General features: G+C 40.1%; 1 protein-coding gene across 5 annotated transcripts; it reads right to left on the reverse strand.

Annotated features, from left to right (window-relative positions):
- Positions 1-74: 74 nt before the first annotated feature.
- On the reverse strand, positions 75-27,219 carry ZSCAN12 (zinc finger and SCAN domain containing 12). 5 transcript variants are annotated; one of them, XR_004671884.3, is made up of 6 exons: positions 27,076-27,219; positions 25,417-25,886; positions 20,324-20,468; positions 18,020-19,166; positions 9,613-10,031; positions 75-8,293 (listed from the first exon to the last, which is right to left on the reverse strand). XR_004671884.3 is itself a non-coding variant. In XM_063605216.1 (5 exons), exons 2-5 carry the CDS (start codon positions 25,816-25,818, stop codon positions 9,911-9,913), a joined length of 1,815 nt encoding a protein of 604 aa, XP_063461286.1. In that variant the 5' UTR covers positions 25,819-25,886; positions 27,076-27,219; the 3' UTR covers positions 75-9,910. The 5 variants fall into 5 exon arrangements, 4 of the variants coding, with proteins under 4 accessions (XP_063461286.1, XP_054969255.1, XP_034817545.1 ...); XM_063605216.1 differs by having other exon boundaries at positions 75-10,031; XM_055113280.2 differs by lacking the exon at positions 75-8,293 and having other exon boundaries at positions 9,923-10,031; positions 17,842-19,166.
- Positions 27,220-27,767: the final 548 nt, after the last annotated feature.

The following is a 27,767-nucleotide window of genomic DNA, read 5'->3' on the forward strand; positions in this document are numbered from 1 at the left end:
GAATTCTTTTTATATTCTAGTTATAAGTCCTCTGTCAAAGACTTGGCTTGCAAATATTTTTCCCTATCTGTAGCTTGTCTTTTCATTTTTTTTTTTTTTTTTTTTTTTTTTTTTTTTTTGAGACACAGTCTCGCTTTGTCACCAGGCTGGAGTGCAGCGGCACAATCTCGGCTCACTGCAACCTCCGCCTCCCGGGTTCAAGCGATTCTCCTGCCTCAGCCTCCCAAGTAGCTGGGACTACAGGCGCATGCCACCATGCCCAGCTAATTTTTGTATTTTTAGTAGAGACGGGGTTTCACCATGTTGGCCAGGCTGGTCTTGATCTCCTGACCTTGTGATCCACCGGCCTCAGCCTTCCAAAGTGTTGAGATTACAGGCATGAGCCACTGTGCCCGGCTGTCTTTTCATCTTTTTAACAGGGTCTTTCAGAGCATAAATTTTACATTTTGATAAATACAAAGTCATAAACATTTCATTTAATGAATTATGCTTTTGATGTCAATTTTAAGAATCTTTGCCTAGCCCTAGGCTCTGATGCTTCTAAGAGGTCTCAAATTTTAGGTATTATTTTAGCCCATGACCCATTTTGAGTTTGTTGTTGTTGTTGTTTGGTTTACAGATGTTCGGTGCTCTATTGCCATTGTCTGAAAAAGCTATCCTTCCTCCACTCAGTGGCTTCTGCACCTTTGTCAAGAATTAGGCGTTTTTGTTTGGATCTATTTCTAGGTCCTCCAGTCTGTTCCATTCAACTATATGTTTGTCCTTCTATAATATCCAACTCTCTTGATCACTGTAGGTTTATAGTATACCTTGACATCGGGTACAGTGATTCCTCTCACTTTATTTTTTCAAAATTTAGTTATTAGTCCTTTGCCTTTCCATGCACATTTTAGAATAAATTTATATCTACAAAAATTTTTGCTGAGATTTTGATAGGATTTGTGTCAAACCTAAACATAGGAAGAATCGATATATTTACCATGTTGTATCTTCTAATCCACATACATGGTATGTCTCTCCATTTATTCAGATTTCTTTCTTCAGCATTTTATCAGCATACAGATCCTGTACGTTTGTTAGACTTCTACATTATTTTTGGAGTGATTACAAATGGCTTTGCATTTTAAATGTCAATGTCCAAATGTTCATTATTAGTACATAAAAACAGGATTGTTATTTGCATGTTGATTTGTATCTTGCAACCTTGCTGAATTCATTTACTAGTTCTAGCTACATTTTGTATTAGATTCAAAACTTGTAATAGATTATTTGGAATATTCTATGCACACAATTATATAATCTGCAAATAGGAGCAGGTTTTTTTGTTTCCAATTTGTATTTTGTTTTCTTTTGTGCGTGTACATGAAATCTACAAGCAATCTGTATGCTTTTAATCATTTTTTGCCTGTTGCTTTGGCTTGTATTTTCAGTGCTGTGTTGAATAAGAGTGGTGAGAGTGGACATTCTTGTCTTCATCCCAATGTTATGGTTAAAGCATAGTCTTTTGCTGTTAAATATGAAGTTATCTGTAAATGTTTTGCAGATGTTCTTTATGAAGTGGGAAGTTTCTATTTCTAGTGGGCTGTAAGTTTCTGTCATGAATGGGTGTTGGATTTGTCAAATGCTTTTTCTGTGCCAATTGTATGGTTATACAATATTTCTGTTATATATATATGTTGATGTGATGAAATACACTGATTTTTAAATATTAAAACAAACTTTTGTACTGGAAAAAAAAATCCCCCTTAGTCATGGTGTATACTTCTTTTTATAAATACCTAGATTCAATTTGCTAATATTTTGTTGAGAATTTTTGCATCTAAGTTCATGAAGGATACTAGACTGTAGTTTTCTTTTTTGTGCTGCCATTGTCTCCTTATGGTATCAGAGTAATTCTAACCTTATAAAATGAGTTGGAGCGTATACTTTCCTCTTCTATTTTCTGGAACAGGTTTTGTAAAATTGGTGCTAATTCTTCTTCACATGTTTGGTAGAATTCTCCAGTGAAGGCATCTGGGCCTGATGATTTGGAAACTTTTAGATTATGAATTCAATTTCTTTAATGATTATAAGACTACTCAAACTATCTGTTTCATCTTGGCCACCTGGACTTTTTGAAGAATTGGTTCATTTCTTCTAAGTTGTCAAAGTTATGAGTGCAAATTTTCAAATCTACCTTTATGATCCTTCAAACGAATGCAGGATCTGTAATAATATCCCTTTTCTCATTCTTGTTATTAGTGATTTGGCCTTTCTTTTTATCTTTGCCAGTCTTGCTAGAGGTTTACCTGTTTTATTGATTTAAAATTGTTTTATGTATTTGACACAATGTAATTTTACATATCTATGGAGTACAATTTGACATCTTGATAAATATCTATGTTGTATTATGATCCAATCAGTGTAGTGTATCCATCATTTTGTGCATTTATCACTTCTCTTGTGGTAAGAATACTCAAAAGCCTCTCTTCCTGCTATTTTGTAATATACGGTATTTTACTGTTAACCACAGTCACCCTACTGTGCAATAATAGAACCCCAGAGTTTATTCCTCCTATCTAATCGTAACTTTGTACCTGTTGACCAACCTCTCTCCATCCTCCCCTCTCCAGTTTCTGGCAACCTGCTGTTCTGCTCTCTGCTTCTATGATATAAATTCTAACAGGTTTTCTTGCTTCAACTATTTTCTCTATTGTTATCCCGTTAATTTCATTGATTTCTGTTATCTTTGTTATTTCCTTCTTTCCGCTGCCTTAGGTTTGTTTTGCTCTTGATCTTTTAGGTTCTTGAGGTAGGAACTTAATTATTGATTTGAGACTATTCCTCTTTTCTAACACAAGCAGTCAGAGCTCTAACCTTCCCTCTCAGCATTCGTTAGCTATGTCTCACATATTATAAGTTGTATTTTTATTCAGGCCTATGTTTAATTTTTTTTTTCCCTTTGAGACTTATTCCTTGACTTAGGCATTATTTAGAACTGTTTTGTTTAGTCCCAAATGTTTGGAGATTCTCCTGTTGTCTGTTATTTTTAGTTTGGTTCCATTGTGGCCAGAGAATATACTCTGTATGATTTCAATCTTGCAAATTTGGTTAGGTTTGTTTTATGGCCCAGTATGTAGTCATTCTTTGTGAATGTTCTGTGGATACTTAAAGAAAAAATGTATTCTGGTATTGTTGGATGGAATTATTTGACAAGGATTTTAAAGCAGTCACCATAAAAATGCTTCAGGAAGCATTTAGTTAAATGCTTGAAAAAAAAAGTCTCAGCAAAGAAATAGTCTCAGCAAAAGCTAGAAGATATTTTCAAAGAACAGCAAATAGAAATTTTATAACTGAAGAATCCAATTACTGAAATAACTCCCTGGGTAGAATCAACTGCAGCACTTTTGAGTTGTAGGCTTCTCTAGCACCCAATTCATGTGGTCTCCACTGTTACTGGAAGATATATGAAGCAGAAACAAAAATATAAAAATAAAAATACCACGGGAATTCACCTCTGTGTCTTTCTCTGTATCCTGAAGGTCCTAAATGCCTTTTCCCCTCCAACTTGCAGTGTCTTCCTGTTTGTTTTACATATAATGCCTAGGGGTCTTAGCTGTACTTAGTGGGAGAAATAGGGAGAAGTGTATCTGCTCCATCTTGTCAGGAACTGGATGCCCATACATTATTTTTCACTTGTTCATTGGTCAACTGGCCTACATCTCTTAGAATGTAGATTCTTTGTGAAAACTAGAAATTTTGCATGTTTTGTTTACCATTTTAACAACAATACCTACATTTCCTGGCACATAAGTATTTGTTGAATGAGTAAATCAGGTAATTCAGATTGGGTGGCTGCTGAAATGATAGGAATTCTTGTTATGTGGCTGATGGATTGTTAGTATAGACATACATCAGATAATGAGAGTGAACTTGGCTAGTTATGCTTTTCGAGAGTTAATAAGAAACAGGAAAGTAAGTTAAAGATATTAAATAATTATATATATTTTTATTTTATTATTATTTTTTTGAGACAGAGTCTCACTCTTGTCATCCAGGCTGGAATGCAGTGGCTTGATCTTGGCTCACTGCAACTTACGCCTCCTGGGTTCAAGTGATTCTCCTGCCTCAGACTCCAAAGTAGCTGGGATTACAGGCACCCACCACCACACCCGACTAATTTTTGTATTTTTAGTAGAGACGGGGTTTCACCATGTTGGCCATGCTGGTCTTGAACTCCTGACCTCAGGTGATCCGCCTGCCTTGGCCTCCCAAAGTGCTGGGATTACAGGCAAGAACCACTGAGCCCAGCCTTAAGTAATTATATTTTAACAGGCACAATATTTCAAAAACAGGGTGGTGGAAGACAGCATCAGTCCTGTGGTAAAATGGTTGGGAACTCTTCTACCATTTCTGGAAACTGTTTATATCTTAAATGACTAACTTGTACAGAATTACCATGAGAAAAAATTAAAATCAGTATATTTGAGGACATAGAGATATTATGTAGATTATCTTACTAGTATAATATTGAACTGGAAACAAAAACAGATTAGAATATCTAAATAAAATTAGACTAAGTAGCTATTATGAATCTTCAGTGTTACCTTCATTAAAGTAGGAGTTCAATAATGATTCCAATTACAAAATAAGTTGACCAAATAACTCGATTGAATAAGATATATACATTAGATTAAGGGTGAATGCAAAACCTTCTAAGAATAGATAAATTCAGAGCCCATGATAAAAGAAAATAAAAGGACCAACGCAGGAAATACAAGCAATAAACTGTAAATATTTCACACTTCTGTAGTGCAAATACCTGGCAGGAGACCTGGTGCTTAGCTGATAAAATTATTGCAAAAGCAGGCCGGGTGTGGTGGCTCACGCCTGTAATCCCAGCACTTTGGGAGGCCGAGGCGGGCAGATCACGGTCAAGAGATCGAGACCATCCTGGCCAACATAGTGAAACCCCGTTTCTACTAAAAATACAAAAATTAACTGGGCGTGCTGGCGCATGCCTGCAGTCCCAGTTACTTGGGAGGCTGAGGCAGAAGAATTGCTCGAACCCGGGAGGCAGAGGTTGCAGTGAGCCAAGGTTATGCCACTGCACTCCAGCCTGGCAACAGAGTGAGACTGTGTCTCAAAAAAAAAAAAAAAAAAAAGAATTATTTATACATCCAACAATATCGATGAATGTTGAAATCATTATGCTGAATAAAACAAGCAAGACCCCCCCGGAAACAGAACATTCTGTATGAGTCCATTTACATAAAATTCCAGAAAATGCAAACTAAATTAGCAATAGAAGGCAGAACAGAGGTTGCCTGGAGAGGGGGGAAGAGTGCAGGTAAGGGTGGGAGGAATTATCATGGGACATGAGGAAGCTTTTTTGGGTGACATATTGATAGTAGTGACTGTTTCACAGGTGTATACATGTTAGAACTTATCAAGCTGTACACTTATACAGTTCACTACATATCAATTTCCTTCCATAAAGCTGTTTAAAAAGTCATAAGGAAGCCAGATATGGTAGCTCATGCCTGTAATCGCAGCACTTTGGAAGGCTGAGGCAGCAGAATTGCTTGAGGCCAGGAGTTTAGGACCAGCATGAACAACAAAGACTCTGTTTCTACAAAAACAAACAAAAAAATTAGCTAGGTGTGGTGGTGTGTGCCTGTAGTCCCAGCTACTTGGGAGACTGAGGTGAAGGATTCCTTGAGCCCAGGAGTTCAAGGCTGCAGTGTGCTACGATTGCACCACTGCACCCCAGCCTGGGTAAAAGAACAAGACCCTGTCTCTAAAAAAATAAAATAAATAAAATTTGTTTTAAAAATCATTAGGTTACATTGCATATTCTAGGCAAATAAATTTGAAAGCCTTGATGAAATGGATAATTTCCAAGGCAAATAAAGATTACCAAAATGGAACCCATTATAAATAGAAAGCCTGAATAGATAACTTTCATAGAATAGAGGAAGTTACCAAGAAATTATCCCACAAAAAAGCATATGACCCAGAAGGTTTCACATCAGAATCTATCCTTCAAAGATTAGCTAGTTCTGATGCTTCATAAATTGTTCTAGAGCATTAAAAATGAACACAGACTTAAATTATTTTTATGATGCAAGTAAAAGAGTGAAATCTAAACCTGAAAAATATAGTATAAAAATTATGGACCAATTTCACATGAATATTGAAGGAAATGTACTAAGCAAAATATTAACAAGTAAACCCATTAATATATTAAGAAAATAACACATCATGGCTAAGTGAGGTTTATTCTAGGAATGCAAGGTTGGTTCAATATTAAGAAATCATTTTATATAATAGTAATAGAGTTAAAAAAAACTGTGTGATTTGCAGATACTGGAAAAGCTTTTTACAGAACACAGTCCATCTTTGAAAATAATGAATTTATTAATAATACCTACGCAAAAAATTTAGGGATGTACAGCAGAGGGACACCTAGAATTCTGAGATAATCACTAAAAAGTTTTTAAATACATGGTTCCTGTATTTAGTGCCCTACTATAAAATATATAAGCCTTACTCTCCTATCATGGGTAGAGATTGGGCTACATTATCAACTTGTTGACAGCTTCTAAAGATTCTTTCCTACAGGTTTTAGAACTGAAAAGAATAAGCAAGTTACTTATTAGTCTTCACAATGTTTATTATGTGTTATCTATAAGAAAAAATATCAGTCATTATCTGTCAATAGGCTATACGTGAAGTATATTTTTCTATCTTAAAAAAACAGCCGGGCATGGTGGCTCATGCCTGTAATCCCTGAACTTTGGGAGGCCAAGGTGGGCAGATCACGAGGTCAGGAGTTCGAGACCAGCCTGGACAACATGGTGAAACCCTGTCTCTACTAAAAATACAAAAATTAGCTGGGAGTGGTGGCAAGTGCCTGTAATCCCAGCTACTCGGGAGACTGAGACAGGAGAATCACTTGAACCTGGGAGGCGGAGGTTGCAGTGAGCCGAGATCGTGCCATTGCACTCCAGCCTGGGCGACAGGCGCAAGACTCCATCTCAAAAAAATAAAGAAAATAAAGAAGCCAAAGCTAGAAAAATATACTCTCTGAAGGGACACCTACACGGTCTTGTGTTGGAGAATATAAAGGTAGTCTCAAATTTATAGAAATTCCCAGCAATTTAATAATATAGTTCCTTTCACTGCATTTACTGAAACATGATATATGTGATTTTTATGTCCTAGGGTACCAATACAAGCCTACTCAGACCAAAAAGAAAATAATATATATATATTTACAACAAACAGTAGATGATAATACTATTGTGTATACTTGCTGAATGAATTAAAGATATGAGATGAGACTAGAGCAGGCATGAAGAAAAAATACCTGTCTCCTAAAACAGAGATAATCATCCAGGAGACAGATCACAAATCCAGAGATGCAACTTATTTCAAAAGTCCTGGTTGCTTACACATATAGACCCCTCTGGAAGGGAAAAATAACTTCTAACATTTCCTTTTCTTGATCTAAGAAACTAATTTAATGTTTTTACTGGCTAAAATGAGCAATTTAGACTACCCATTCCCCATACAACTTGCTCACTTACATTAATTATATTAACTTTTCAATACTGTGGAGGCTCCCTTGTTGAGGTCTGATCTCTGTCTATACAAGTTTCCACAATCCTCTCATTTATAAGAGCCTCTCTAATATGAATTCACTCACTGATTTTTCCCAAGTTCCAACCTCTGAAGACTTTTCCGTACTCATCACACTGGCAGGGTTTCCCTTTACTGTGAATTCTCCAATGCTGAAGCAAGCATCTCCACATTCATCATGTTTATTGTGCAGATTCTCTGGTGCACAGTCAGTCCTGGCTTCTGGGTGAAGGTCTTCCTACATTCCTTATACGAGTTTGTATAAGGTTTCTTTGCTGAACAAAGGCCTCCTCAGTTATTACATTTATGCAGTCTCTCTCTCATGTGGATTCTTTGAAGTCAAATAAGGCCATGTGGCTGAAAACTTTCCCACATTCCTTATGGTGACAGCATTTTTCCTTGTGGTGGTTCTTCTAGGGGGAAAAGAGGGTTCCACTATAAACAAAAGCCTTTCAAAAACTTGTTGATTGCACAGATTGCAAAGAGATTCTCATCATCGTGGACTCCATGATGCTGAGTAATGACTCACCAGAAACTAAAGCTTTTACTACACTTACTGCATTGATGTTGCAGTTCTACAGACATTCCCCCCAACAAAATTCAGCATCTCCAGATTTTGTTTTGTTTTGTTTTGGAGCCAAGTCCTTAGTTTCCTTCTCAGTAACACCATCTAAAACAAAATGCACAGACAATTCAAATGTCAGTTGTCTCTTCTGAAATGAGATTTATGATAGGGTACAGTGATTAAAAATAAAACCCACTTTTACCTAAAGTGCATGCCTTTTCTAAGTCTCTAAACAAGCATCTCATTTTTGTGAAGGCACGTGGCAGGGTAGGAGTAGGGGGGTCCAATTTGGGTGAGAAGAGACAGCTAGGCAGAAAGAGACTGGAAGTGCATGGAAGACTCTTCACAAAAATATGACAATAAAAGAAATCAGGAAAGTATAATCAAAAAAGAGAAGATCAGTTTGAATCCAAAGCTGAGAAACAAGGAATATCATGAAACCAAGAGAAAGTTTAATTTGTTAAGGACAGTTAAAAGGACTATTTCTACTCACTTTAAGTATCTTGGCTACTACTATAAACCTACAGAATGTTCAATAAATATTTGTTGAGTGGATCAGTAAACAACGGGATATGATCAAAGTTAACTTGAAACAATAGCTAAACCAGTTTCAAAATACACACTAATCTGATGTGGGGAAATCAATAAACTGGAAAATCAACAGTGGGGAAATAAATTTTCTAGGTAATATTCATGTCTAAAATGTAAGAAAGCAACACTTTGAAGCTAAAGGAGTTAAGTGGGTCGAAAAAATCAAAACCCCAATCCCCTACAAATATGGCTGAGATTTCCTACTTAACGAATCAGGTAGATAATGAGAAGGAGATGAGTAGAGACAAGTTTTCTGGGGACAGGATGCTACTAAAAGTTCTAAAAGCTTCCCGTGAGGCTCTCCTCTTCTTTCTCTCCAGAGATGCTCTCTCATCAGCTTTCCATATCAAAAGGCAATAACACTGAGAGGTAAACTAAGGTAGGATCTTAGGTTTGATCTGAAACCTTTCATTCCAAGGTACTATCTTTGCCAAAAGCATATCTTGTTATATCCTTTAGCCTGAGACCTAAAGGCAATGTGATAAAATTGGTCTTGGGAAATGGAATTTGAAGCTAAATCCTAAGTTAAAACACCCAACAAACAAAAAACCCAATATAGAAAGAGGAGGTCCCAGAGATGCACCTAAATAGCAGGAGAATTAAAACCTACTATTTATGGGAAATGTTGGGTTATGGCTCCAGAGACATCTGGTGGATCCTAAAGTTCAGGTTTGCTGCTTTCTATCCTATTCCCAAAGCCTTTTGCTAGTCAAGCTATAAGTGATCCTCCCAAGCTTTCCCATCGGTGGTTTGTCCTTCATTCAAACTGTCTCTTCAACTTTTCCAGCATCATCGATTGCCTCGTCTCCACATTCTGGATGATATTATCTTACCTATATCTGCAGCTTCACAAGTAGGGGCCAGGGCCTGTTCCAGCACCTGCTTCATAATATGTATTTCTGGTCTCAGGAACTACTGGCAAAGCTTCCTAAGTCTTCTGACAGCTCTGTGAAGTCCAAGTGGCTTTTTCCAATGCTGGCAAACCTTCCCAAGTCTTCTGACAGCTCTGTAAAGTCCAGGTAGCTATCTCCAGAGAGTAACAATTTAAAGTTTGAGGAAAGACCTGTGATTTCTTTGCCAGCCTGATTCTTTGTTCTAGGCACAGCCTTCTTCCTTTACCATCAGTCACTATTAGAGATCTTTCCTGAAACAAGATTGCCATTCTGGAATGAGAGAGCTCAGGAGAAGATTCACTCCAGCTTGGGGTTCAGAGTGATTTTTCAGAAGTATTTCCTTGTAGCTGGTCTTCTTCCTGAGGCATAAAATAACAATGTTAACAGAAGCTAAATTTTGTTTACTTCTTTAGCCAAGAACTCACTTATCTGAACAAGGCACTGAAAGAAAACGGCACTCTGTCAGGAAGGTAAATAAATTAGGAAAGCAGAAGTGACTGCAAATTATTAGCTAGCCCCATCTGCTAGCCTTTTACTCTCTAAAAGTTTTTATTAATAAAACTTTAAAGATCATGACCCTCTTCCCTTGGCTCCCCCCCACTTCAAAATACCCATATAAACGGCAGAGATAAGAACATCAGAAATGAAAAATAACAATGGCTAATATTTATTTAAAATGCACCATACATGCAATATCCTATATAAACGGCGGAGATAAGAACATCAGAAATGAAAAATAACAACAGCTAATATTTATTTAAAATGCACCATGCATGCAGCCATTTAAGTAGACACTTATAATCTCACTGACAGAGGAATAAAACTGAGGCACAGAGAGATTAAGTAATTTGCTCAAAGTCACACAACAGCTAGGTGGATTCTGTCTTTTCTTGTACTCAGCGTCGATCTTGGGAAAATCATGAATCACATAATTTCCCCAAATGAACCCAACTTTCCTTTCACCAAACGGGGAACCCAGACTCCTTTTTCTCAACAGCCAGTTTTCCTGATACCTCAAAACTTGGAAGTCATCCTTAACTTCCCCTGGCAGCTCTCAACCTATCAGGCCCAACCTCACCAGAGACACTGAAAGGCCGGAGCGCACGAACCTGAGACTACCCGCCTCCAAAGGTCCGTCACAAAGGCCAGAAAGGTCGGTACTTTCACGTGCCGCTGCCGTCAACGGCTGTCTCAGCATTCAGCTTCTCTAGGATTCTGGAGGCTTTCTCCTCTCTGTGGTTGCCCGGCCGAACCCCGCCCCAGCTGAGCAGCGCGAGTTCCAGCTGAGCAGTCAGGTAACCCCAGGGGCCCATGCTCCCAGGCCGGGGCGCGTCAGACCCGTGCGAGGCCGGCCTTCCAGCTGCAGAACGTCGGAAGAGCAGCTCGGAAGGCAAACTTCGGATAGCAGGGGCCGCTAGGTACCTCTGATAACTAACAGGGGCGGAGACAAAAGGGAAGAAATCTCTCCTTTCCAGCTTGGGTGATAAGTGTCCTCTGCTGGCCACTGCTCATCAGTTCTCCAGCAGGAAAGTAAAAGTATACCTGGGTGGGAGCTTTTATCTCAGGGCTAGGAGGACTGTGCAGCAGTCTGGGAAACATGCAGCTTGGTTAAAGGTAAATTTTGACCTGGGTCACTGGCATCTAGAGACAATGCATTTGAGAGAGCCCACAACAACAATCAAAATAGCAGTTGTAAAGCACTAATGTGCCAAGCACTATTCTAACACTTCGTAAACTCATTTAATCTACATTGGGTTGGTACTATTATCCTTGTCATTTTACATAGGAGGAAACTGAGGGACGAGAGGTTAAATCCCTTGCCCAAAGTCACTTAGCTAGTAAACTGAGATTCGAACCATGGCAATCCGTCTCTAGAATCCAGGTTCTTAAACCCTATCTCAGGAATAAGTAGGGAATTTGGCCAGAGGAAGCTGCAGAGTCCCTAAACTGCCTCAATCTTTATCAGGGATGAAATGAGGAGACATCTACTCCTAAATTCGTTACTGAAGTAGGCAGAACTAAGGCACTAGATCAAAACACTAAGATATGCCCACTAAGCTTGAAGAGGAGTAATGATGATGTAATCATAAATCAAAAGTAACAAATGGCTTCCACTATGGAGCCCTTCTTGGGACTTCCAGGAGCAGGCCAACTGGGCTTAGGAAAATGACTGGCAGGAGCAAACAGACATATACCCTAGAGATTAACTTGAACTATGATAGGTGAAAGCTCTGGGAGCCTTGACTGATGGGTTTCTGACACCTAAATGGTGTTTTTAACGTGTATGAAGAGAATCAACTGTCTCTTCAAGAGATGAAATCAAGGGAAAACTGCTGGCTGTAAATGATGGTCTTACAATGTAAGCTAGGGGGCTAATCAACTGAAAAGTTTAAAACACTTATCATAGTTGGCTTTGTCAACATCAAATTATATACATGAGGTCATATATATATAAAATACAAATTACAACACAAAAATATTCATACATACTTTTTACACATTTATATATATATGTAGAAATACTATACAAGTAAAAAATAATGTGTGAGGACTCCTTACCAAACGCACACAGAACGTTTGAGAGGGAGAGGATCCAAAGAAATTCCAATAAAATGAGCTGCTGTAGTGACTGTGGTATATAACTTTTCGGTTTAAAGGATAAAAGTTGGGAAGAGATTCAATTAAAGGCTATCGAATGATTATGTCTAGGTTGAACAACAAGCATTTGCTCAAATTCTGGCCTTGTGGAGTTAGGAGGGTCACCATTTGAACTGTAAAATTGGTAAGTCTTAAGCAAAGAAAAATATCATATATCACATATATGTGTGTGTGTGCATTTTTAAATCCAAGAAGTATCTTCTAATATAAAATCACTTTTGAAAACTGGCATTAAAGATAGATACATAATGGGTTATCAACACTTGGGGACAAATCTTTAAATCTTTCTGTATTAAATTAGACAGCCAAATATTCCTTATTCTGTGAGAATAATGCAGAGTGATTTATCATTCTAAGCTAAGAAGGGTGATCTTTTCATATAAAGAGCCCGTTTTTAAAGTGGAATGTCTCCTGTGACACCCTCACTGTGCAGGCAACAAGAAGTAGAGCTGTTTATGCTGGCCAAACCTCATCCAAGATTTGGTATGCAGAGGGGGTGATAATATTATTACCTGAGGTGTTTGGACTCCAGGACTTTCTGAATCATTTTTCAGAATAATGACTGGAGATAAAAAGTTTTTACAGATAATTACTCAAGACACTGAATTACCACTGCAACACATGGTTTGTTCAACTGAAATAAAGAGAGGAAGTGTATCACAGAGGTTAAAAGTGTGAACTCTGGAACTGGGCTGCTTGGGTTCAAATCTTGGCCTGACCACATACTAACTTCGGGACCTTGAGCAGCTTTAGCTTATCTATTTCAGTTTCCCCAGCTGAAAGTGAAATGTTGTAAGTAAAGCATTTAGTAATGTCTGGCCCTTAGTAAGCAGCTAATAAGTGTGCAGTATTGTCATTAATAAATCCTTTTCTCAATTCCAAAAGATGGCCAATAAGAACAGCTTTGTTTTGACTATAACAACTCTACAAATAATCTGTATATTAACAAAAGTGGCTACTTCTGTACTGAGTACAGGAATGCAGACTTGTCTAAGTTCTTGTATCTTAGAGGTCTCTACAACCAACCTCATTATACAGTTGAGATGTCTCAATTTGGAGCCCTGCTCAATCCCACTGTCTTTCCTCATTAGCTTCATCTCATACCTCAAACTCTGGCAACCTCTTAATACAATTTATTTTTGGAAGGAGGGCCCCATTCTTTTTTCCTCTGCAGTCACTTCCCACTGCACTCTCTGGAATCAGTTTGATTGTCAGGTTACGTTTTCATTCACAGCCCGTGTTGAAACTCACCTCACTTTTCATTACTTTAGAAACTTGGCTCTTCCCCAACCTCTCCATGCTTTTTGCCTTAAACACTTAATGTCTTGTTTACCTTGAACCAATTAGAAAAGACAAGCCAGTCAATCTTATTCTTATTCTTAATATTATTTGCAAGCTTTATGATTCATTCAAGTTTTACAACAGATACTTCTGTCTGGCCATTGTTACTACAATTGATGACCATTATTTCTACCTTGCACCTGCTTCGCTTTTATATTCTTCGTTTCCATCCCACCCCCTGTTATTGTTATTTCAAAATCCACATACATAAAATGCTTCAGAGGTTTCTGGTTTCCTAGGATCTTGTCACTGTCACACCACATCTATATTTTATCCACAAAATGTACTCCTGACTTTATCACAAAGCATTCTCTCTTCACTGCATTCCCTAATGTAGCACTCCTATTCCATATCTAACATGTCACATCCTCCATTTGCCCCTCAGGGCCTTCAATTTGCCTATATTGCCAATTTAGCTCCAATTAGTAGCCTTATTCTACTATATTTCCTCTTTATCCTGGAAAGCTAGTTTAATCCTCTTTGATGCCTACCTGGAAATTCCATGTCACTCCACCTTTTTTTGGTACTACAACTGTATTTAAGCATGAGAAATAACCAGAACAAAACCCCCACGTGTATTTTTATTTTTATTTTATTTTACGTTGAGATGGAGTCTTGCTCTGTCACCAGGCGGGAGAGCAGTGGTGCCATCTCAGCTCACTGCAACCTCCACCTCCCGGATTCAAGCGATTCTCCTGCCTCAGCCTCCCGAGTAGCTGGGATTACAGGCATGTGCCACCACGCCCGGTTAATTTTTGTATTTTTAGTGGAGACGGGGTTTCACCACATTGTCAAGATGGTCTCAACCTCCTGACCTCGTGATCTGCCCACCTCGGCATCCCAAAGTGCTGGGATTATAAGTGTGAGCCACTGCACCCAGCCTCCACATTTATTTTTAAACAAGTATGAACTGTACCCTCCTATAATAGGCATATTCCATTGTTCTGAGTCTTTGTTTATGGTCTCTTTATAATATTAGGTATATAAGAAAGATTAAGTAGTGTGCAGAAAGGCAAATGGAGGAATGTGCGCAATGACAGAACATATTAAGCAGAAAATGAACTGGAAAGACCCCAAGTAAAGGCACTCAGAGGAGTAGAAGGCAAGTTTAAAACAACGATTGCATTCCAGTGAGCAGTCAGATTAAAAGAGAGGCTCTGAAGTTACTATGAACAGTAATTTCAGTTTGGATAACAAGTCTATAAAATCAGATTAGATAAGGAGTATGCATAGCATGTTTGGTAAGGAGAACATTCTCACACAGGTTCTCATCACTAAGTAAAGTCCCCTCCACTGAGAAGAGTTTCTAACAGTGAAACAGCAAAAGAACTACCATAACTAACTCCATTTTTGTTTAAGGACCCTTTACCTATTCCTCCATGTAGGCTAATTTTAGAGCAGAGATAATATGCAAAAACAGCAATCATGTAGTTTTAAAAACTAACTCTGGGATTAAAGAAGTATGTATAACAATTATGTTTTGTTGAAGATTTGCAGGAGCATTGTGACCCAACCAATGACAAAGAAGTTCCCAACCTCCTTGGACTCTTGCTGGCGCCCAGATGTCTGTGGTCATAGGTCACCTCTTCATCCCAACTCTGTCCTCTTCCCTTTGCCCTTAACATAAAAAGAGCCGAGCCCAACATTTGTACTGACTTAAGATGGTACTTTAGGACAGTAGTCTACCATCGTCTCAGTTTGCTGGCTCTCCGAATAAATCTGCTTTTCCTCGCACCAATTTTCTTCTCTCCCGAGTTTTGGCTTTGGAGCCGCAAGCAGCTGAACCTTGGTTTGGTTACAAGTTTGCATTCTCATTATGTGAGAAATGGGAGGCAGGGTAAACTTAGGTAGAGCATAGGCCTCACATACTTAGAGCTACAGAGCTCCCAGACTCACTCTGGGTTCCTTGTTTCCTGGAGGAAAAAAACTAGGTTTCCAATCCCAGTTGCCTCAGTGCCTCATGTGTGCAACTCCAATGCTGGGGTTATGAAAAAAGCCTAACTAAGCAGTCCTCAACTTATGAGTAAGTTGTTTTTCAACTGTTCATTTGCCTTTCTCTCTTGTGAACTCAAGAAGATTTTTCCACACAGAAAGTCATGTAAGTTCCAATCCCAGAAGCCAATTTGACACCTAATATACCTGAATTATAATACTTATACCATTATGATTTCTATGGGAATATGTGTTCATATTTACAACTTAGCTAGAAACATAATATTCCTATAGGACCAGAGACGCTTCTAGTTCCAACCCAGGGATGAAATTCTATACAGGGTTTATGGCTAGAGAGGCAAGAGACAGGGGCACTAAGAAAATGGGGGTGGGGAGTATATTACAGGAGTGAAGAGAAGATGGGACAAAGACACAGGGCTGTGTAGAAAGGTAATTAGGAGTGGGACTTACTAAGGAAGAATGCAGATTACCCTTCTTTTATTTTTCCCCTTCCCCTTTTGTCACTGTCTCACCACTTCAAACCCACTAACCAGCTAGAAGTGTGAAGAGAAGAGAGGACTGGAGTTGTGTTGGGGTGTAGTAGGAAGTTAGTCCCAGAAATTGTGGAGTTTGCTGTGGCAGGGTAGAAAAGGAAGGAAATAACAGGCCATCTCAGTAGAGATTAAGAATGATTTCTGTAAATAAAAAGACAGATCAGGAGCCATGTGTACTTCCATGTGGCTTATCTGTTGTCCACTAAAATAATCAAGACAGGTTCTCATCCAAAGCAGAATTTTTACTCAGCAAGGCAAGGTTAGAGTCAACTAGTTTTGGTTGATTCATTTTTCAGAAGCCCAAGGGATAGTATCTCTAATTTGGGGTCCTTTTATGTGCTCAAGAAGTAAACAAACCAACAAAATGTAAATCAGTTCTCAAGAGCAATTATTAGGGAATTCAGAACATAGTGCTAACATGAGATCTGAGAAATAAAAGAAGGTAAAGCATAAAACAGAAGAGCACCAGGCCCTCCCCTAAATAAACAAACAACACAAGGCCTTGCACTCAGAAGACCCTTGGAATGTAGGTCTGTCTCTCTTTCTTTGAATACTTAAATCTGAAGGGATGGAGAGACCACCTAAAAATCCTAGTTTTTTGGCATGATGGGGGTCTAATTCCTTGTTCACTCCAAAGAGCTGATGGCACATGTTCCCCGTAAGGATCTCCTTGTGCTAAAAGTCTGCAGTGGCCTTTAGTTTATAGGACTGTGTTCAGGCTTCCCCACTTCACAGACAGCCATGAAGTCAGCTGTCATTCAACTCAACGTTTCTCAAATTTTAAAGTATATTAAGTAACTGTGGAGCTATAAAAATGAAGATTCTCAACTCCCATCCTAGGCCTAATGAAGCAGAATGTGAGTGGGATTCAGGGATGTTAAACAAGCTCCAAACGTGATTTTGATGTTCATCAAAGTTGGAGGATCACTAGAGTAATGGCCAGGACTAGAAGTCAAAAGACCTGCACTTAGGTTACTGGTCTTTTTCTTTGTGTGGGATTATAGCTATGTTGCCATCTCCATAGGCAAGAGTATTCTCATTTTTAAAATGGAGAATGCTTTTGATTTACCAAGGTATTTTAGGAATTGAGAAAAGTGCTCTGTAAATGTCCAAGTGCTATAAAGTATTAGATGAAATTATTCACACTCTGGCCCTCTTATGTGTCTGTCCCCAAGCTGTTTCCAACTTAATGCTATTGATTGCCCAATTTGCATGAACCTTTTACTTCAGATTGGCTAGTCTTTTCCCTGATGCTTCCAAACCACACGCACTCTTACGTTGGCTTACATTTGTTTTACCCGCTTTCTCCCTTTTGACTGCTAAGTCTGCCCATCAAATCCTTATTTTAAATAAAATCTTTCTTGACCACTCCAGGCAAAAGTAACCTGTCCTTTAGAATTTACAGCACTTATAGTCTACAAAGTACCACTTTCATTCGACACCATCTGGTGCATCTATTCTACTCTCCTGTAGTCTTATATGACTAAATATGTGGATCTTATCTATCCCAAACTAGGCTACAAACTCTCTGAGAAAAGAGTTTGGGGTTACCTTCTTGTTCTCCACAGCACCTAGTACAATGGGCAGCACACAGTGAATTCTTATTAAATATCTGAGGTTTCCTTATAACAATGGTGACTGAAGTTTTGCCCCAGTAATTGTAAAGCTAAATAGTATTTCTCACCGGCCTGAACTCTGTGAGATAACTTCCCTGTAGTCATCACACAGAAACAGATTTTTCTCCTTTGTGGATAGTCTGATGTTGAGTAAGAGCTGAGTTCTGCCTGAATGATTTCCCACACTCTTTACATACATAGGTACCACCTCTATTATGGATTCTCTGGTGTTTACTAAGATCTGACCTCTGTCTGAAGGCTTTTCCACACTCATCACATTGGTAGGGCTTCTCCCCAGTGTGGATTCTCTGATGCTGAATGAGGCTGGTGATTCCTCGGAAGGCATTCCCACACTCATCACACTTGTAGGGCCTCTCTCCAGTGTGGATTCTCTGATGTTCCGTGAGGACTGATCTTTGAGTAAACGCCTTCCCACACTTATCACATTTATAGGGTCTTTCTCCAGTGTGAATTCGCTGATGTTCTGTAAGACTTGTCCTTTGAATAAAGGCTTTTTCACATACGTCACATTTGTAGGGTTTTTCCCCAGTGTGAATTCTCTGATGCTGAATAAGGCCACTCTGACTGAAGGATTTCCCACATTCCTTACACTGATAGCATTTTTCTTTGTGGTGGATTTCCTGATGGGAAACAAGGGATGAGTTATAAACAAAGGCTTTTCCACACTCGTTGCACTCATAGGGCTTGGCGCCGGTATGAACTCCTTGATGCTGAGTAAGTATGGAACGCCGACTAAAACTTTTATTACAATGAGTGCACTGATAAGGTTTGTCTCTTGTGTGGATCTTGATATGGTGAAAGAGGCCTGCTTTCTGACTAAAGGCTTTGCCACAGTCATTACAGTGATAGTGTTTTTCTCCTGTGTGAAGTCTCTGATGTTGGTTAAGAGCTGACCACCGGCCAAAGGCTTTGCCACACTCATTACACTTATACGGTTTCTCTCCAGTGTGTATTATTTTGTGTCGAATAAGCACAGTTCTCCCACGGAAAGCTTTTCCACATTCTTCGCATTTGTAGGGTCTATCTCCAGTATGGATCCTCTGATGTTCTATGAGGTGTGAGTGCTGACTAAAAGTTTTTCCACAGTAATCACATCCATAAGATTCTTCTCCTGGACAGATTCTCTGATGTTCAGTATGGTCAGAGTTCTCAGTCAGGCTTACTCCATTTTCATCACAGGTAGGTTGTTTATCTTCTCTGGAGCAAGCAGAGGGCTCTTCTGTTATTTCTTCAGGTTCACGAGTTTCTCCACACCTAGCAGACTTGGACATATCATTTTCAAATTTACTGGATGTATTCCCATGTGGTTCCATTTCTTCAGAAACTTCTTGCTTTAAATTCCCATACTCATTTCCAGTCTCAACATCTAAAACTAAGAAGGGATCATAAATGTTACCTCTTTCTACCTTTAAAATGTATCCATACATTTTAATATTAAGCAGCTGTTTAGAAATAAAAAATGCAAGAGTCTACCATCTTAGTGATAAAGAGAGCAAAATATATTTGTTTCAATATGGAAAACATATGCATCAAAAAAATATCTGGAAGGACACACAAAAAATTAGTAACAGTTACAACCTATTTCAGAGTAGGAGGAAGAGACTAGGTGGCTGGGAAAATCGAGTAGAATAGAAACTTTTCATTAAATAACTTAAAAAATTTTTGTTTTTGAGCCATGTACATTTTTACCTACTTAAAAAATTAAATGAAAATGAAAAGGATACAGAGAAAGTAGAAATAAGGTAGCGGATCTTTCACACATTCACCAACTTTTAATATTTTGCAACATTTGTTTTATTATTTTTTCTTTTTTTTTTTTTTTTTTGAGACAGTCTTGCTCTGTTGCTCAGGCTGGAGTGCAGTGGGGCGATGTCAGCTCACTGCAACCTCCGCCTCCTAGGTTCAAGCGATTCTCCTGCCTCAGCCTCCTGAGTAGCTGGGATTACAGGCACGCGCCACCATGCCCAGCTAATTTTTGTATTTTTAGTAGACACGGGGTTTCACCATGTTGGTCAGGCTGGTCTCGAACTCCTGACCTCGTGATCCACCCACCCTGGCCTCCCAAAGTGTTGGGATTATAGGCGTGAGCCACCGCACCCAGCCTATTACTCCTTTTCTTTGTAAGTATACAAATTTTTTTTTTCTTGAACCATCTGAAAGTTAGTTGCAGACATAATGGAGCAAAGGCTTCTTTAGTGAAGCAGAAAGGATATAGTGCAAGTGGAAGATAGAGGTATTGTCTGATAGGATAAAGGCTAAAAATAGCAAGGAGGTCAGTATAAATAGAGATAAATATCAGAAGGACTAAATTAAGTGGTAAAGCCAGAATTTAGAAGAATATGAATATACAAAAAAGTAAGGGTTGAAGAGTGACAAACTAGGCTGTCTGAGAGTCTATATATGAGCCATCAGATTCTGAGACGGCCTTTTTGACTTTAATGATCAGAAACAGTAGCAAGTACAAAAAAGCCCCAATGTCCTATGTTACCCATCTTCCCCTTCCTCCCAAGATGGGTCTTTCTTCTTTACCTTGCTCCTGTTGGGATTCAAGTTCTGGAGATTCATACTTTGGCTGGGCTTTCATGGACTGGAGGGACATACTGGGTTCTCCTTCTTTTCGTAGACGTACCGTCTCCTGCAAGAACATTTCCTGTTCCCCAGTGTGGGCTGAGACCTGAGGAAAATGAGATGTAGCTGACAGACTCACTCTGATAACAGAAAACAAAAAGTATACTATTTGTGGCAGTGGCTGAACCCTGAAATGACCTTTTTCCCAGATATAAGCCTGCCATAACCCTACCCATTCTTCAAGGCCAATATAAATGTCGCCTCCTCTGGGGAATCTTCCCTTCTCCACCCAGATGTAATTTCTCCTGTTGTTACCGCTAAAGTATGTTGGTTGTGCCACTTTTACCTCTTTATCTTATGCTTAAAGAAGTGGAGAAAGGAAAGGGAGAAAGACAAAACAAAGGAGAGAAGAAAAAGGTGAAAAGAGGCAGAAAGGAGGAAATAAGATAGAACTTAGGGTAAAATAAAACATTAAGAGAGAAAGAGGAAAAGGAAAGGGGATATGTAAAGGTAAATAATGTAGAGAAATGATAAAAAAAAAAAAAAAAAGGCACCCTTGGGATGCCATGGTGGGAGGATTGCTTGAGGCCAGGAGTTTGAGACCAGCCTAGGCAATATAGCAAGACCCCATCTCTCCAAAAAAATTAAAAATGATCTGGGCATGGTGGTGCACATCTGTAGTCCTAACTACTCAGGGGACTAAGGCAGGAGGATTGCTTGAGCCCAGTTCAAGGTTATAGTGAACTATGATTACACTACTGAACTCCAGCCTGGGTGACAGAGACACTGTAGCTCCAAAAAAAAAAAAAAAAAAAAAGGTTGAAGGGAACAAATGAGGAGAAAGAAAGGGAAAAGAAGGGAAGGAGAGAAATCTCTTCCATATTCATTCCCTAAGCTGTTCCCAATAGTCTCTGCTCTTCTGAGGTGCCCGTCCCACTTCTCTCTGGGAAGATTATCTTATTTTCTATTTATCCAAGATCACAATCATCTCAAAAATCATCTACTCTTCATTTTATCTATCTCCACCCTCATACTCCTCTCCATTTCTTCTATCTTAGGATGATGTCTTCTCTTTTTCAAGGCTTACATCTCTACTTTTGCCTTCAATCTTTTGGCTTCCCTCTGACCCTTGCTCCCTCAGTTAACTCATTTATTCAATTTCAGCCACTGGGTGGCTCCCATTCTTCCATGGGCCTATTTCCTCTTGCATTTAAAAATAACAGGTTTCTTCAGCAAGGTATTGTAAAAAGCAGGGATTTGGAATCACATGGATTACTTACTCTCTCTCTTAGTCTAGTAGCTCTGTGACCTTGGGCTAGTTACTTACTCTCTCTGAGATTATAAATAACATTTGTATAAACCACCTTGCACAGGGATTGGCATACAACAGGTTCTCAAATTACTCCCCCATTCTCTTCAAAGGTTAAATTTTATAACTAAGAAATCACCATATACTGCCTCTATTCCCTGATACATTTTCATTTTGTAGCCTCAGTCTTCAGAATAAAAGCGAGAGTCAGCAAAATGCTATCTCAGATGTATAGAAAATGGTGTTTTGATATCTCATATTTTGAAAAAAGAAAGCCAGGGGAAAAGGCCAGTACTGTGAGCTGTGCCTTCTATTCTGGGATCTCTGGTCAGGCCTCAGAAATCAAGCTGTAAACTCCATTATATGCCCCTGCAGTGCTTTCAGAGAAAGAACTGGTTGGCAATACAAGTTCAGCACATTTAAAACCAAATTACTTTTGCCTGCATCTAAGAATCCCATTCTTTGTACCTCCCTAGTTACTCTGTTTCTACTGCTCATTACTCCCTTCATGATCTCATCCTATCTCGTGGCTTTAAATACTATGCGTATTCTGAAAAGCCCCAATTCTGTAGTTCTAGCACAGACCCTTCCACTGAATTCCAGTTTATTATATCTAGTTGTTTGCTCAACTTTTCTGCTTGGATTCTAATAGGAATCTCAAAATTAACATGTCCAAACCCTGTTTTTTTTTGTTTTTTTGAGGCAGAGTCTCACTCTGTCGTCCAGGCTGGAGTGCAGTGGCAAGATCTTGGTTCACTGCAACTTCCGACTCCTGGGTTCAAGCGATTCTCCTGCCTCAGCCTCCTGAGTAGCTGGGATTATAGGTGCCTGCCACCACACCCAGCTAATTTTTGTATTTTTAGTAGAGACAGGCTTTCATCATGTTGGCCAGGCTGGTCTTGAACTCCTGACCTCAGGTGATCTGCCCACGTGGGCCTCCCAAAGTGCTAGGATTGCAGGCTTGAGCCACCGTGCCTGGCTCAAACCCTAAGTTTTGATTCCTGTCTTTCCACCCCAAACCCACTTCTCTCCCAGTCTTTACCATCTCTATGAATGACAAATCCACTCTATCTGATGTTCAGACCAAATATTTCGGCATAATCCTTAACTTACTTTCTCTCATATTCCACATTCTATATAAAAACAAACCCTGTCAAGCTCTAGCTCCAAAATATATCCAGAATCCAATCACATTTTACCACTCCCACTGCTACTATTCTAGTCCAAGTCACCAATATCTCTTGCCTGGATTACTGCTTATTATTATTGCTCCTAAAATGGTTTCGTTGCCTCTACCTTTTACTCCTATGCCTACCCCAGCCCCATTGTGGAACTTTCTCACAGTAGCCAGAGTGACTATTTTAAAATTCAAGTCAGATTATATCTCGCTTCTGTTCAAAATTCTCCAATGACTTTCCATCTCAGAATACAATTCGAAATTCTTATAATGGCCTACAAGTTCTGACATAATATAATCTTATAAGCATTTTATTTCATCTCCTCCTTGACAAACACATCTCCACCATGATAAGTACATTCTCACTTTAAGACCCTCTGCCTGAATGCTGTTATCCCTGATAGCTTATGGCTTGCTCTTTTCAGATTTCTCCTGTAAATGTCACCTGTCTGAAAAACCTTCTCTGACAAGTCTACAGAAAACAGCACAATCCCCACTTATTTCACTATTCCTTTTCTCTGCTTTTATTGTTGTTGTTGTTTGAACAGAATTTATTACCACCTACATCTTGTAGGTGTTTGTTGATTTTTTTTTTTTTTTTGGAGATAGGGTCTCACTGTGTCGCCCAGGCTGGAGTGCAGTGGTATGATCGTGGTTCACTGCAGCCTCGATCTCCTGGGCTCAAGCAATCCTCCCACTTTAGCCTCTCAAGTAGCTAGGACTACACGCACCTGCCTGGCTAATTTTTGTATTTTTTATAGAGATGGGGGTCTCACTATGTTGCCCAGGCTGGTTTGTTGATTTTTAATTTACTATCTGTCTCAGTGGACCAGAACCTACATGAGAGCAGCAACCCCTGTGTTTTGTTCACTGTTGCATTCACAGTGCCTAAAACAGTACCTAGTCCAAACAGACATTCGGTAAATATGTGCTTAATTGTTTCCTGCAGTCTTTAACTTTGTTAGGAGTGTCTCCATTATACTAGTCTTTCAAGCTTAAAATCCCTAGTGTTTAGCTTAGAATACATTGCTCTGTAAAGAGTTCTCCATTGGTTCTTCCTTCTTTATTTAATAGAGCTAATCTGTCATCACTTCCAAACAGTTCTTACCTAAGACATGCCTCATCCTTGGTAATCACGCTTTCATGATCCTATTTCTTTTTTCTGTTTGTTTGTTTGTTTTGTTTTTTAAACGGAGTCTCACTCTGTTGCCCAGGCTGGGGTACAGTGGCACAATCTCGGCTCACCGCAACCTCTGCCTCCTAGGTTCAAGTGATTCTCCTGCTTCAGCCTACCAAGTACCTGGGATTACAGGCATGTCCCGCCACACCCGGCTGACTTTTGTATTTTTAGTAGAGACGGGGTTTCACCATGTTGCCCAGGCTGGCGTTGAATTCCTGACCTCAGGTGATCCACCTCCCTTGGCCTCCCAAGCGCTAGGATTACAGGCATGAGTCACCGTGCCTGGCCTCATGATCCTATTTCAAACTTAGATATTTTTGCCACATGTTCCTACCCTCTCTATTGCATTTTGTATCACAGTGCTAGATTATACTTCTGTTTCATTATTTCCCTAAGTTTCAAACTCTTTATACCAGGGTTTCCTAGCATTGGCTCTACTGACATGTTCCTAGCATTGGCTCTACTGACTTTGTTGTCTGGGGCTGTCCTGTGTGTTGTAAGAGGTTTAGCATTAGCCTTGCCCTCTCTACCCACTAGATACTAGCAGCACCTCCCCGAGTGATCCACTAGATACTAGCAGCACCTCCCCAAGTTATAACAACCAAAAATGTCCCAAGACATTGCCAAATGCCCTCTGGTGCACAAAATTGGCACTGGTTGAGAACCACTGTCTCATTTTAGTATTAAAAACAAAACAAAAACGTTCTACATAATTTGGTTCTCTTTTACATCTTACAATTAGTAAAGCTCATTTAGACTCAAGGAGAAAAGGTTAGGGGCATCTGTCCTACAGAATAAAATCTCAATTCCAGAGGTTGAGATTCAAGGTCCTGGACACTATCTCAACTCTGCTATTCGGAATTCACCTTTCCAACCTAACTGGGCTTTCTGCTACTCAAAGAAACACAGATTCCCCACCCTGCTCTCCTCACTAACTTTCCATTGTACTCCCACATCTCATTCCCCTGAAATAGTTAATTTCTTCATTTTAAAACCCTGTAATGGAGTCAGAGCAATGGATATATCTGCAAAACCTTAATTCTTAATTATTTGTATTGTGCAACAGAGTGATGCCCCTCCAAGAGACTGCTTCCCATCCTGCTACTGTCATCTCTTTGATACCTTCTCTTGTCTTAGAAGTTTTCTAAGATGAGCAGCATGTTTATCAAACAGAATTTTGTAGCTTAATAGAGAAATATAAAATCCTTCCACAGAAAAGTTATAAATAAGTTGGGACCACATTAGCCAACTTTCCGTGAAACTCATGCCCCTTTCTGATGCACCAAACTGTCAAAAACATGCTTTGTGAAAAAATGGCTGTTCTTCACTCTGGCCTAGAAATCCACAATTTATGTTTTCTCAAGCAGAAGTCACATCTTTTTTCTCACCTGCTCTCCTGGTTCATCCAGTTCTCTCTCTAAATCCTCCAGCACAGTCACCACCTCCTCCCCACTCTCTGGATGCTGCTCCTGCACCCAGGCCTGGAGCTCCTCAGGTAGGATGGTCAGGAACTGCTCCAGCACCAGCAGCTCCAGAATCTGTTCTTTGGTGTGGGTCTCTGGCCTCAGCCACTGATGGCAAAGTTCTCGGAGTCGGCTCAAAGCCTCACGGGGACCAGATGTCTCCTGGTAGCAGAACTGTCTGAAGTACTGACGGAAGACCTCTCTGCTATGGGTGTTGTTTTTACGCAGGTCCCAATCCTGTCTGGTGGTGTATTTCTCTTCCTCTATCTTTACTTCCAAAGGTTCATCCTGGTCCATGTGGGCCTGGATAGCCCAAGTAGATGCCATTTTAGCTGTGCTAGAGCTACCGGTGTTTCAAGTAAGATCTCACCTGGAAAATGTATTCCTGGACAGTCCTGAAGAATAAGCCATCATTATTAATACAAACTCCACCATAAAGTAAAACTGCAAATTCTGAGAACTTAACTATGACCTTTGAAATCTGACCTCCGGATTAATGTACAATACTTACTCAGAAAAATACTCTGATAGAAAAGACTTAAGATTAGACCGATTTAGGCCGGGCACAGTGGCTCACGCCTGTAATCCCAGCACTTTGGGAGGCCGAGTCGGGCGGATCACGAGGTCAGGAGATCGAGACCATCCTGGCTAACATGGTGAAACCCCGTCTCTACTAAAAATACAAAAAAAAAAAAAAAAAAAAAAATTAGCCGGGCGTGATGGCGGGCGCCTGTAGTCCCAGCTACTCGGGAGGCTGAGGCAGGGGAATGGCGTGAACCCGGGAGGCGGAGCTTGCAGTGAGCCGAGATCGCGCCACTGCACTCCAGCCTGGGCGACAGAGCGAGACTCCGTCTCAAAAAAAAAAAAAAAAAAAAGATTGGACTAATTTAAAGAGAAAGACTGAGGAAAGGTGCCAAGTTGTTTCAGGACTTAAGAGTAAGACTTGTTGGTAAACTTATTCTCATTTGGTCCTAAATGAAAGACAAATGGAATAAAACTAACATTTAGATCAAGTAAATAATAATAACAAAAGGTTAGGACATCCTTGATTAGTTACTTTTATCTTTTGAATGTCCAGATGTCTGGTGGAAACCATGAAATCACAAAAGCTACAGTCATGTAAATTTATTTCTTCAGGGACTTAATCTTTCTGCTCCTCATTCTTCATTTATAAAGTGAGAAGGCTGAAGAGATTACTCTTTAAGGCTTCCCTCTAACCTCGTGGTCTATGATTATAATCTGAAGTGAGGAAGGCCCAGGAAAGGGTCCCTAGGACGCCGGCGAGCGTCTGTGACCCACCACTGTCCAGAAATGTCGGTAGGCGCTGAACCCAAGGATACACAGCCCGAAGCAAACGCGGAAGGGATGGGCCTTACAGCCTGGAATTGCTGCAGAGACTGGGAGCCAAACCCTCATCCTAATGTCCCAACGCACTTTGGGGAGGGAGAGCTTCCCGCGGATCCGCCTGGGTTTGGGAGGACCGGGGTCCACTCTGCACCGGCCAGAGCCTGAGGGGCCCAGCAGCTGGAATACAGCAATCTCCCGCCCACCTGCCTGCAGAGTACAGAGCACAACATCGCTCACCTGCGGCCCCCAGGGCCAGAAGAGAACTCTCTCCTACGGAGCGAAGGCAAGAGGCCTCGAACCCTTTTGGGACCCGGAACCGATCAAAAGTGACCCACAAAGACCGGAAGCGGCCACGGGGGGTCTAAGAACCAGCCCGCGCGGGGCGCACTTCCGCGGCCGCTCTAGGAAGGGAGCGAAAGGGGCTTTCAACTCGGTAGTGTTTCCGCGCGTCTACGTGAGAGGAAGGCTGATGGCTTTCAGGCCCGCGGGTAAATGGAACGGGTTTATCTTTCTCCTCTTCTTTACCCAGCCATTGTCCACACTTCCCCCGACCCGATGGGTGGTCGAGGCTTGTAGAACTGATCTTAAGACAGGGAAATCCCTTGCATCTCCATTCACTTTGGGATTCTGTGTCTCTGAGGTTAGAGATGCCTCAAAGGGATGTTCTCCGGGGGACCTTCCCAAATCCGCGCTTAGCGGTGGCGAAGGGACTTCTTCCACACAGACTTCTCAACGGCCAGCCGGCTGGTTTCTGCCGGCTCTTTCGCCATCCACGATTCTTTTGATGTTCTCTTTTATGTGCTGATGTATGATTATATGTCAGAAAACCCGGTTCAATGGAAAAACTATAAAAAAAGGATAATTTAGTAAAATAGCAAGATATAAAGTTAACACACTAAAATCAACGGCCTTCATATATGTGAATAATC

This window comes from Pan paniscus, chromosome 5 (genome assembly GCF_029289425.2).
Source record: "Pan paniscus chromosome 5, NHGRI_mPanPan1-v2.0_pri, whole genome shotgun sequence".
Classification (NCBI taxonomy): domain Eukaryota; kingdom Metazoa; phylum Chordata; class Mammalia; order Primates; family Hominidae; genus Pan; species Pan paniscus.

Coding starts and splice junctions, on each gene's coding strand:
- ZSCAN12 (XM_055113280.2), bottom strand. CDS start 25,818: ATGGCATCTACTTGGGCTATCCAGGCCCACATGGACCAGGATGAACCT. Junction 20,469..25,416: donor TGGATGAACCAGGAGAGCAG/GTGAGAAAAAAG, acceptor CATTTTCCTCAG/GTCTCAGCCCACACTGGGGA. Junction 19,167..20,323: donor TGAATCCCAACAGGAGCAAG/GTAAAGAAGAAA, acceptor ATCCCTTCTTAG/TTTTAGATGTTGAGACTGGA.